The sequence below is a fragment of the Peromyscus leucopus genome, chromosome 3, assembly GCF_004664715.2.
Source record: "Peromyscus leucopus breed LL Stock chromosome 3, UCI_PerLeu_2.1, whole genome shotgun sequence".
Lineage (NCBI taxonomy): Eukaryota > Metazoa > Chordata > Mammalia > Rodentia > Cricetidae > Peromyscus > Peromyscus leucopus.
Genome location: NC_051065.1, coordinates 111517153 through 111530168, shown reverse-complemented (window position 1 = coordinate 111530168; position 13016 = coordinate 111517153). Strand labels below are relative to the sequence as shown.

The 13016-nt window shown below is 43.3% G+C and overlaps 1 protein-coding gene across 2 annotated transcripts in view; it reads left to right on the top strand.

Moving 5' to 3' along the window:
• Suclg2 (succinate-CoA ligase GDP-forming subunit beta) overlaps window positions 1-4570 on the top strand; it is a 267562-nt gene extending 262992 nt beyond the window's left edge. For both annotated transcript variants that reach the window (XM_028855400.2, XM_037203937.1), the window contains one exon: window positions 4254-4570. In XM_028855400.2, coding sequence (XP_028711233.1) covers window positions 4254-4369 — 116 coding nt within the window. In that variant the 3' untranslated portion in view covers window positions 4370-4570. The remainder of the gene's footprint in view (window positions 1-4253) is intronic.
• Window positions 4571-13016: the final 8446 nt, after the last annotated feature.

Sequence of the window (13016 nt, the reverse complement as noted above, 5' to 3'; positions counted from 1 at the left end):
TTACAATCCACTCACATGCTGCTCCTTCCAAGAATGCTAGAATATACTTAATAATTGAGGCTGTAATTAAAGTGTAACAGTGAGTATAATTAAAACTCGCTTTAGTAGATCCTGGGATTAGGAAGCAGTTGGGTGTTTTGGTGTGGCACTGAAGGAGTTGCCAGGAAGAAAGAGTGTAAGCCGTTCCCTTCACCCCTCCCCCTGACCGTGCCCACCTGCATAACCTGAGAGGGAGGCCTCTTCCCCGGGCACCAGAGCTGCACAGTGAGAGAATTGGGAGCATCTCAGAGCCTGCCCTGGAGAGGAGCCAGAGCAGACAGAGTGCCTCAGGGCACGAAGTCACAGCCAAGGCCCCTAGAGAACCCTCTTACTTGCAAGATGATCAGAAAAGGGTCTGCCCACACCTCTCTCCTCAGGCGTCACCATGTGTGACTCTGTCTGTCCTCAGTCTGTCAGCTCAGATGTAACATGTGGCGGATACTGCAAGGTACCCTGAGAAGCAAACTGGCACCGACTTGGGTGTGTACTGCCATGGCTGTAGGAAGTGCCACTAAGCCTCCCCACAGGGCCCATTCCTGCTGCCGTGTAGAGATCATGGAAGACTCTAGCAGCCCATTTGACAAGGCTGCTGTAGTTGGGACGTTGAAGGTGGTGGCATGGAGGGTGGCCCGGGAGACTGTGAGAGACAGCTTCTAGTGAGTGGGTAGGTGTCCAGGGCAGAGGACGCTGGGGCTCTGGGTGCCTGCCTAGACACTTGTGAATTTTAACATCCATCCTTGTTATTCCCCTTGAGAATACTGCCGCTAAGCCAGATGCTGCAGATGATATTAATTAAGGACCTGAATTATTTATGTTGTTGGTCGCAAGGAAAAGCAGCTTCATATGTGAGTTTTTTAAAAATCAGCATCTAATTCATCCTTACACGTGGAGGAGAACTCAGGTAATAGTGAATAGAGAATTCTGAGTGAATAATTCTCAGAATGGATGGAACCATGAGAAAAACAAGCTAACCCCCAAAATCTTAGGATGGGGGTGCAGGAGAGGCCAGTATGTTCCATGACTGTGTGGAGGTCTGGGGAGCTGGCTGCTGAGACTAGAGAATGTTAGAAAGGAAAAGCTGTTGTTACTTTGTCTCTGGCAGACTGGGGGTGGGGACGGTTGACGAAGGTATCCCAGTCCATCTCGCTTTGGAAGGAGACAGAAATTTACACATCAAACTTCTGGTCCAGAGATGTAATTTGGGGTCAGGCCATGCTTCTGCTTCACTCTGTCATTGTTCCATGAGGGCCACACCTACAGATCATTGTCTGAATTCCTTAGTCTCTTACCTAACACATGCCGTGGTCTAAACCCTGTCTTGCTTCTCAGCCTCTGGAGCTGGGACTCAAACCTTACCAGATGAATCAGAATGCACACTGGGGGTGCGTTAATTAAGTAATAAAGCTTTGCATCTGCCTGTGTATGGCAGATGATCCCAAAATTTGAACAAGTAACAAAGGAGGTGTGAATATCTTACATATCCAAGGGCAGGAATCTGGGTGTGACTTAGCTGGGTCCTCCCCTCAGTCTTCAGCAGGTTGTAGTAGAGGTGTGTCGGACAGAACTGCAGACACCTCACAGCTTGCTAAGTGGGTAGTTCACTTTCAAGCTGGCTTCTGTGGTTGGTAATAGGATTCTGTTCCTGGTTGCCTCATTCCTCCATAGCTGTTGGCTAGAGGTGGCCCTTGGGTGCTTGGAAAGTGGGCTTTGTCTATAGGGTGCCTTGAAACGTGGCGGTTTGCCAGCATAAATGGAGAACTGTTAAAGCAGGCAAGACAGAGCACAGGTTTTGATGTGGTGATGTATTGTGTACCCTAATAAGCTTGCCTGGGGATCGGAGGACAGAGGCAGCCACTTGATTAGACATAGTAGACAGTGGTGGCACACACCCTTAATCCTGTCACTCGGGAGGCAGAGGTCCTTCTGGATCTCTGTGAGTTCAAGGCCACACTGGAAACAGAACCAGGCATTGGTGGCACACGCCTTTAATCCCAGGAAATGACATGGCAGGGCAAGGAAGGTGTATAAGGTGTGAGGAAACAGGAGCTAAAAGAGTTAAGCTGAGATCCTCAGAGGCTTTCAGACTGAGGAAACAAATCAGCTGAGGAGTTGGCAAGGTGAGGTTGGCTGTGGCTTGTTCTGTTTCTCTGATCTTTCAGCTTTCACCCCAGTATCTGACTCTGGATTTTTTATTAAAAGACCATCTAAGAGTCGAACAACACTTTTATGTCTCACCTAAGAAGTGACATCCCATCCCTGTTAGATTCTGAGACAAGGCCAATGAGAGGCCTTGTCTCAGAAAAACAAGGTGGACAGCCCCTGAGGATCTACACCTGAATTGGCATCTACATGTACACGTACACACACACACACACACACACACACACACACACACACACTCACACACAGTATTTGATTCAGAGTAATATACATACATACAGCCAACCCCTGAATAACAGCCATGTTGATGTATCAGGAGTTTAGCATTATTGAAATCTCATTCTCCTTCACATAGAGTCTGGGAGGATGAGTGAGTCCAGTACTGGGCTCCATATCATAATCAAGTGTCTAAGCCGAAGAAGTCATTGCCATCTGTAAAAAGGTGCCCCCCAGAGTTACCCTTACTGGTAACATAACTGAAAGTCAAACAGAGAAAAGTAGAAGTCATGTGGAGATAGTTATGAGCATGTGTTCTGTATCCACTCACATTCGGTTGGGCACACTTGTCATGCGATCCTACTTAGCTGGAGGAGTACTTGGGAAATAATCTCTGTCCAGGCAGCCCCTTCCCAGCCCTACATTGTAGAAGGGAAGCAGGAATCTTTGCGGAAAGCTCACCATGTATGCCACAGAGACATTGTCGTTAACAAAATGCTTTCCCTCGTATTGTGTTTCCATCTTCATATTACAAAGAAGTGTGTGGAACATGCAGAATTACGTTATTACATATAGCAGGTAAGTCTGCTCTCTGCCACTCATCACCTCCACAAACTCACTTACTTTATCTATAAAAGCTGGACAGTAGGACCTACTCATAGCTCTTATTGAAATTCATATGCTGCATCTTAGTTGCTTGGCATGCATAAGTACATAGTGAATATTAGCTCCAAAGAAGACAGTTATAAGAAGTTGAAGCTCCACCCCTCCCAGAGGGACTACTGACAATGATGGTGGCTGTGATAACAGGTGATACTTTCTTTGGTGCCCATGTTCCAGTAATGATGTCTTGCCCACACTCATGCAGCCAGCCTTAGTTAAACTCAATAGGTCACACACAAAAAAGCCTGGAAAGTAGGGAGTTGCTGAGAAGAAGGGTTTTGTTGAGAGAAGGAGGGATGTGAGAGAGGGTAATGTCTCAGTGTTAAGAGCACTTGCTGCTGTTCCAGAGGACTCTGGTTTGATTCCCAACATTCATAAGGTGGCTTACATCCATCTGTGATTCCAGTTCCAGGGTATCTGATGCCTTCTCCTGGCCTCTGCAGGCCAGGCATGAACAGACAGACAGACATGCCAGCAAAGCACTCATAAAACAAGATATTTTGTTAAGTAGTTGAAACTCGAAGTTAAGTGATTAACTAAACACCGTACTCTAAATGCATGGCAGAGGTAAAGGCTTCAGTGCCTTCTGCTGCCCAAGGGGCCATTGTTCGATTCCCACTGCTCTGGCAGACTCAGTGTCCCAGAAGAGCCAGTGCTACCATATCAGCGCCGTCTGCTCACCTGGCCATCGTCTCTGTGTAAGACATGCTGACCTGACTGAATGCCTGTTCTTCTCTGGGCCAGTAGAGAAAGGCCACCTGGCAGCTGGATAAGAACACAGGAGCAGTTTCATGAGATGCTTACATCACTTTCTCCCAGACTCAGTGAAGAGACAGCTCCAGTTTAGATTTTCTTCCTTCAAACTTACTGAGCAAGTGGCTGGGAAACTTACTGTGTGTGCACGATCTTAGGGAATGTTTATTTCTCTTTTTTGGAGTACTGGAGAAAACACAGGCAGTGTCATCTAATGCGAGTTCATTAAAGTGAAAAGAAGAGGAGAGAATGTGATATCTGGGTATATCTGAAAAGCCAGAGCTTGACAAGAAAAAGCCATATGTGTTGAATTAACTGTTGGCATCAAGGGAAACCAGGCATCCTAGGATTTCAGTTGTCCACTGTAACTGGGTGTGCTGCTTGCAGTTGAATTTAACAATCGTCATTGTCCCCTCTTCTAGGAACTAATGTCCAGGAGGCTCAGAAGATCCTCAAAAGCAGTGGACTCCCCATTACACCAGCCAAGGACCTGGAGGATGCAGCCAAGAAAGCTGTTGCCAGTGTGGCAAAGAAGTGATATCTTCCCCGAGCTCCTGTGAAGAAGGGCACTTTCCTCAACACTGTGAAAGCAATGTTATCTCACTGGGAAAGGGTCACACACAAAGATCATTATCTGAAAAAAAAATCTTAAGTCTGAACTTTCTCAAATAAGCTATCCAGAGTGCCTAAAGCTGATCTTGCACTGTAGTCATTGCAAAAAAAAAAAAATCACATCTTACAGTTTCACACTTTTTCTTGCCCAGTCAGTAGCAGGGTCTGCCAGCTCTGGGCCACAATCAGTGTGGCCAAATAATGTGCATAGGTACAGTATTTGAAGCCTGATGTAGGTCCATCCACAAGAACTTTGTGGACATTTAATCTTCTATAATAGAAAAATTGCAGGACTCAAGTTCAGACAGGATTCTGTTTAACATAGTGACTTCCAGAAGGACACATGGAGGAACAGCGGTTTCCACAGGCTCCTAATTCCAACACTCTTAGAAAGCCCAAGAACGTTCCAAAGTGTAGTTTCTGTTGAGAGTCCTATATTAATACATGTACATTGCACACATTTTACCCTGTGCCTTAATGTTGAATATACTGCCTGCCTCACACCAAATTGCAGCCAGAAGCCTTAGTTACAAGTTTAAATGAAAGGTTCAGTCATGTCATAGTTGGTGAATGCTGGTTTTTATGAAACAGTGATTAAGCCATTTCATTGAGCGGCAAAACCGAAGATCAGGCTGTGTTGGTGGTGAAGCTTTTCCCTCTCATCCCCTCCACTTCACATCTACCAGCTTGTCAGTGGGGAGAAGGTGGCCTTTCTAATAATGTGCTTTTTTGTGATGGGAATTTTCTTAATTTGATTTTTTTGTTTAATTTTGATAAATTTGTATTGATATACATTTTAAATAAATTCATTTTTCAGTGGTATGTTAGCTGCTTATTTCTCATTTCTGTCAATTTATCATTGCTTCACCATTCTTTTCCTGTGAAGGCACCAGCCTTTGGGTCTGAATGCTAACTCCAGTTAGGAAACTGCAGTTGACCCCGGATTGTTCCAGCTCCACCCTGCCTTGTCATGTGACCATTGCTGTGGCAGGTGATTTAGTGAAGGACTAAAATTTCCATATTAGACACAAATCCAAAAATATGTCTCTGATCTTGGACAGGGTAACGTGGTCCAGTCAAACACTGTGATGTACACCAGGAGCCACCCTTAACAGTTTTCCCATCTACACACCAGTGCATAGCTAGCCACACAATTTTGTTTGTTCATTTTACATTATTCTCACACATTTCACAAATGGATAAAGTATATATGTACACATACATGCCATGGAGAAATAAAACATCAACTAGATCAAGTCATATGTCTTTTCTTGAACACCGCACTGAGTGATGACTATTAAGTCTCTTTAAGCCTTGTTTTCTGATAGCTTTATAACTAGTTTACACAGTAAAAAGAAGTAAACGTGAGTTTTGTCAATTAGCTAACAATCAACAGTATGAGCTTTGTTCTTTGAAAAGGCCTGTGTCTGTCTTGTATATTGATGTTTCTAATTAAGCAGTTTGGAGGCAGGAAGAAATGAAACCATACATGTGGTTATTTTATAGAAGGGTTAATAATAGGCCAATAGTTTTTCTCTTCAAATGAGCAGTTAAGCTTTTTTTTTTTCTTTCTTGAAAGTGCTAATTGTGTGATTTGAATTGCTGGGATCCCTGATGCTACACCAGTACCCACAATGCCATGCATCTGTGGTTGATGCAGTACATGCCTGTGTCCTATAAGGGTGCCTGAAACAGACTCTGCAGGACTTGTGGAGAATCTGCTACAGCTGTGCTGTTGGCTCCTAAATGCCGCTGTGTGTCATGTATCCTGTGTTTTGAATCTCCTAGCAGCCTGTACTATATAAAAATATTAGAATAGTTACCTTTTAATCTTGTCAGTAGTGCACGCGGGTGCATGTGCATATGTGTGTGTGTGTGTGTGTGTGTGTGTGTATGCGCACTTGTGCACAGATGAGGATGTTGTGTGTCCTACTCTGTCACTCTCTGCCTTAATTCACTTGAAGCAGAGTCTCCCACTCTGGAGTCTGGAGCTAGACTGACAGCCAGCTAGCACAAGTGATGCTGTTGTCTGTCTCTTACAGAGCTGAGGTTGCAGGCCTCTGTGCTATGCCCTGCATTTTATGTTGATGCAGGGCATTGTAACTCAGCCCCTCACGCTTGCACAAATACTCTTACCCACTGAGCTGTTCCCCCGGCTCCCCTGATCAGTACTTTTTAAGCTTGGCTCTACAAAGGCACAAAATGTTTATGAAAGGAAGTGACAGTCTAAATATGATACCTGAACTCCATTCTGTGCAGGGTTTTAACTGGCGTGTTAGTCAGCCATTGACGGCCACAGTTTTCCAGAACAAGTACCATATTTAGAGATTTGCCTCTGACCCTCCCTCTTACTACCATCCATGTCTTTGACTTGGTTACCCTTTTGCACTTGTAAGAGTCAGAGCTTTTTCATTGAAGTTGTGTCTCCATTCATAAATTAGTAAAACAGCAGGGAAAATTTTCAAAAGACCTAACTAGACCTGTGGATTGCTTTTAATGAGTCCTGGCGAGATGTGTGTCTGTGTCCTCGCTGTACTTGTTCCCCGAGGAAAAGAAAATCATTGTGGAGAATTATGTTTGTTTTTAAACTGGAAACTTTAATAAAAATGAGAATAAAAATTATTTTTGACATTTCCAAGTTAAACATTTATAAATATAATGGGATCTTTGGCAGGATCCAATATATATTCAAAAATACAACAGGTGATAAGATGTATGAGAGCAGCAAAAATTAAATCTTGAAGAGTGGGGACAGGGTGGGTTATTACATGGAGTTTGGGACCTGAAGGTGGCAAACTAAGGCCACAGGGACTGTTAGAGTAAATTAAGTTTCTGTGTGTCATGTGGTAATGTTTGTGCTTCAACAGCACACATAGTTGCCATAGAAACCTCATGGCCCTAAAATATTCATCTCTGGCCCATCACAGAAAAGGCAGATCAACCTCTGCTCTAGAAGTTCTTACTATTTTCAGACTGGAAAAGGCAGATACAGACATCAACGTGAAATAGAAATGAAAAAGTAGGGAATGAGTTTTTCCTGGTTTTGACCCTATGAGAACTAACTAGTCTACAAAAGGCCACACTTGCCAATGGAAACCTATCCAGTTGTGTTAATTTGTCTTTCCATCACAATGAACATCTACCTGCACATTTGTGGTTCTGAATTTATCCTTACAGGTACATTGGAACACATCAGAATATAGGTACCTGTACTAAACACCAGGGGTGCATGGTGGTTTGCATTGGTGTGTGCACCCCCCCCCATAGACTCATGTGCTTGAATGCTTTTCCTATGGGGAGTGTCACTATTAGAAGGTGTGGCCTTATTGGAATCAATGTGGCCTTGTCATAGGAAGTGTGTCACTGTGGGGCAGGCTTTGAGATCTCATGTGCTCAAGCTATGCCCAGTGTGAGGGACAGTTTACTTCCTGTTGCCCGTGGATCAAGATGTAGAGCTCTCACTCAGCTACCTCTCTGGCATCATGTCTGCCTTCATGCTGCCTTGCTTCCCGCCATGACGATAATGGACTAAACCTCTGAACTGTAACCCAGCCCTGATTAAATGTTTTTTGTTATAAGACTTTCCCTGGTCATGGTGTCTTCACAGCGATAGAAACCCTAACTAAACCAAGTTGCATCCCTCAAGTCATCCTCGAAGCCATCCTTCTTAGTAACTTTGTTTTCAGGGAGGAGTCATGGGGCTCATAGGACTATACAGTGAGGGGCAAATGACCTGGTGCTCGCGAGCGCCCTCCCCCAGCATTGCTGCGAAGTTCCTCTTAGAAATCATGACAAAATGCAGTCCAACTGCCCGGTTAGCATTTCACTTCCACGGTGTTGGAGCTTGAGTTTGCATGTGTCTCCGTCAAGCACTTCTGTTGTCTAAGAATGTCCTGGGATGGTGGCAGTGACACATCCTGGTACTCTCTAATATCTAGCCACTAACCATGTGACTAATGATAACAATTGAATTGTCAGGGCTGGGAAGATATCTCGGTGGCTAAAGCACGTGCCACACAAGCCTGATGACTGAGTTTGGATCCCCAGGACCCACAAAAGAGCAGTAGTCCACGTATCTGTAATCCCAGTGTGTCTATAGGAATGTGAGAGAAAGGAGGAGCTCCCCAAGCTTTTAGGCCACCATGCCTAGCTTAAGAATAGAGAAGAGACCTTGTCTCAAACAAGGTAGAGAGAGGACTAACACCTGCATTTGTCTTCTGACCTCTGTGCGTGTACATTAGCATGTGTGTGTGTGTCCATACCCTTGTGCAAGAATACTCAGGCTTCATTCACATTTCAGAGGGACTAGATCATTAAATCCAGTAATTAATCGCCACATGTGGCTGATGGCTGTGTATTGTAGGTCACGGCTCGTTTAAATCTCATGGTTATTAAGATGCATTACATTTCTTTCAGAGGAGCCCACATTGATCAAGCACTACTGCATGTCAGGCCCCTTACTGTGTTACCCTAATTAATCCTCTTACGTACTCTTGGAATCCATTTTTACAGGTGAGAAAGTTGCATTTTTTATTTTATTTTATTTGAACAAGTGTTTTGCTTACATGTGCATCTATGCACACATGCATGCCTGTTGCCTGCGAAGACCAGAAGACAGCATCAAATCCTTGAAACTGGAGCTACAGATGGTTGGGAGACACTATTTGAGTGATGGGGATCAAGCCTAGGTCCTCTGAAAGAACAGACAGCACTCTTCACCACTGAACTATCTCCCCAGTCCCAAGAAGAGTGTATTTTAGGAATGTTCAGTAACATGATCAGGAACACATGAGTGTGTGGATACTCAGGACTGGAAGTACAAAGTCACTGCTCTATTTTATACCTATAAAGATCCTGTGCCTGTGACATTTGTGGTCATGAAGATTCAAAAGAGAGGTGTCACCTGTCATGTGTTCCACTCTTGGGAAAACAAAATCTGAAGGCTGAAAGATCAGCAAATACAACTGGGCAGGTTTATGAATCACAGTGTAGACGACACATCCCAGACCTGCAAAATGCAGACATCTAAGGAAGTGACTTCAAGTGCCTTTCAAACATAAAAACTACCATGATCACCCAAGACAGAAAGCAGAAAGTGATGAGAAGGATAAAATTCCCATTCCTAGCACACAGCCCAAGAAGGGAGGTGGGGTGTGTAGGTCCTCACTCTCAGAGAGGTAGACAGCTAATCTCAATGACACCATCAAAATAGTTTGCACACATGTCAGAACAAAGAGAAGGTAGAGCAGTGCTCATCATGCGTGAGAATAAAGAAACAGCATGCTATCTATGCTTAATGGAAAGGGAGGCGGCGACATAAAGTGAAGCACCCAGGTAGCATACAAGCCGTTACCCATACATATACAACTCGATATTTCTAAGAGAGTTTTTAAATTAAAATATAATTACATGATCATTACCTTCACTTTTCTCCCTTTAGTCCCTCCTATGCCCTTCCTTGCCCCCTCTGGAAATCAAAATCATGGCTTCTTTATTGTTACATATATATGTAGGTAGGTAGATTTAGATACATATGTGTGTGTGGTAGTTATGATTTCTATTGCTGAGAAGAGACACCATTGACCACAGTACTCTTCTTTTTAACTATTAGTTTATTCTTATTTTACATGCATTAGTGTATTGCTTGCGTGTATTTGCTTGTATGAGGATGTCAGGTCCCCTGGAACTGGAGTTACAGACAATTGTGAGCTACCACATGAGTGCTGGGAATTGAACCCAGGTCCTCTGGAAGAACAGCCAGTGCTCTTAACCACTGAGCAATCTCTCCAGCCCCAACCACAGCACTCTTACAAAGGAAAACATTTAATTGAGGTGTTGGCTTACAGCTTCAGAGGTTTAGTCTATTATCATCATGGCGGGGAACATGGTGACTGGGCATATGGTGGCAAGTGGGCATACATGGTGCTGGAGAATTCTACATCTTGATCCAAAAGCAACAGGAGGTGAACTGAGACACTGAGTGTGGCTTGAGCATATATGAGACCTCAAAGCCAGCCTCCACAGTGACAAATTTCCTCCAACAAGGCCACACCCACCCCAACAAAGCCACACCTCCTAATAGTGCCACTTCCTTTGGGGTCCATTTTCTTTCAAACCACCAGTGTGCATACCTAAATATATAAATACAATCTGCTTGGATTGGTTTAATGTCACTTATATGTACATGATTTCAAGGCTAGCCATTTGTTATTGGATAACCAATTAAGGGACTCACCTCTGTGGAAGACTATTTCTCCCACTATAAGGACCCTTTAGTTGCCTGTAGTTCTTTGTCTAGGGCTGTGGCCTCATGAGATCTTCCCCTTCCATGTTAGGATGTCTATTAGTGCTGTACTTTTTCAGGTCTTGTTTAGGTGGTCATAATGTTGGGATAGCATGGGTGAAGATTCCCTCTCGTTTCTAGGAGATGCAATCTCACAGCAGATTGTCTGGTGCTTTGGCTCTTTTCATCTCTCCTCCCATCTTCTGTGATGTTCCTTGCATCTCAGGTGCAGGAGTTGTGCTGTAGATGTATCAACTGGGGCTGAGCTTCCCACAGCCAGCTGTTCTCTACATCTTGACCAGTTGTGGCTTTCTGTGATGGTCTCCATCTGTTACAATGAGAAGTTTCTTTGATGAGGTGTGAGAGCTATACTTAACTGTGGGTATGAGCACAAGTACTTAGAATGCAGTTAGAAATTATACTGGTTTGGTAAAGTGGCAATAGAAGATTCTCCTCTAAAATCTTGTGACCTCACTAGTCCACGTAGTTGGGTAGTTTACAGTACCAGGCATGATTTCCCTCCAGTTGAGCAGGTCTCATATCCAATTAGCATACAGCTTAAGTTCTAAAGGAGTTTTGAAGAGCTTTATGGTATAGAACTTGATCAAAATGTTAATTTTAGCTAAGCAGAAGGTGACCAAAGACTAACATACAAAGAAGATGAGAAGGAGTAGGAGGAGGAAGAGGAGGAGGAGGAGGGGAAGAAGAAGAAGAAGAAGAAGAAGAAGAAGAAGAAGAAGAAGAAGAAGAAGAAGAAGAAGAAGAAGAAGAAGAAGAAGAAGAAGAAGCTAAGCAAAGTAACTGAGACCCAGCAAAAACATCAGCATGGAAGAACTAATCAGTAAGTCACAAAAAACCAAAGGCCCCAACTATACCATGCCCAGGAGAGCTCCCACCACCAGTGAAAAGTTTTCCAGTTTCAAGTGTCAATCCCATCAAGGTTGAGAAATATGAGTTATGGCTTCTTATAAAACCCAACTGCAAAGGAAAAACTAGGTCATGACATAAAACGAAGCACACAGCCAAAAGCAATTAAAGGAATTAGGAGCAAAACGCATGGAGATGATAAGACAGGAGGACTTGTGAGCATCCCAGAAATAGAAAGAAACAGAAAATGGGAAGTTATTTTAAAGGCATAATCAAAAGTGTCCTTTGACATAGAAGTGGAGAAGTGCCTATGGGAAAGAATGGTGTATTACAGGAGGTATCAATATGTTGATATTTTATGGAGAAAGGTTCTCAGCTTTTAAACAACCTCCCTATGGCAGGACCTGGCTAAACATGCAAATGAGAAAATACAAAGAAGCTGTCACAGTGGACTCTTCCTTCCCTTACAAAATTCTCAAGAAAATAAAATGGTCGCCAAAAATTCCGAGCCAGATGAGATCTTTTATCCCATTATTGTCTCTAAGAGAGAAAAATTGGGAACAATATCAATATATCACTATAGAAAATTAAATAATGTTTATGTAAAGAGTAGAGTCACACATAGCTGTTAAAAGTGATAAAGTAGACATATACAAGAAAGCAAAATGTGCTACCTTGTGTGAAATTTTGTCCATGTGGATATACGGGGGTGGGGGTGGGAGGGATTAATAAGGGTGTAAACTAAAATCAAGAGTATTAGAAACAAGTCCATTTTTTTCTTTCTTTTTTTTTTCTTTTTGAGAGTGTGGGTTTAATATTCTTTTTTTAAATTTTTTTTTTATTTTACAATACAATTCAGTTCTACATATCAGCCACGGATTCCCTTGTTCTCCCTCCCTTCCCCCTAGCCCACTCCCCATTCCCACCTCCTCCAGGTCAAAGCCTCCCCCGAGGACTGAGATCAACCTGGTAGACTCAGTCCAGGCAGGTCCAGTCCCCTCCTCCCAGGCCGAGCCTATTTAGCCTACTGGTTCTCAATTGAGGCCAGTTTATTCTCACTGGGACATTTGTCAATGCCTGAGATATTTTCATATGTCAAAACTATGGGGATGCTCTTTGCTTCTGGTGGGTAGAAGTGTATAGACAACCCCTCTGCAAAGAATCGCACAGTGCACATGTTCATTCTGAAGTTGAGAAGCCCTGCCCTGATGGCATTTACTGTGATAATTCACTGTGATAATTAGGGATTACTATGTAATAAACTGATGTCACCAAAATGATAGGTGCTAGAAAAAAGGCATCTAGAAAAGAGTTTATTAGATGAATGCATTAAACTTTAAACGATATGTATTCATTTATACATTGCCCTCCTTACAGTCTTGAATGCATTTGCAAACATTTTGTTATAACAAAACTTATATGC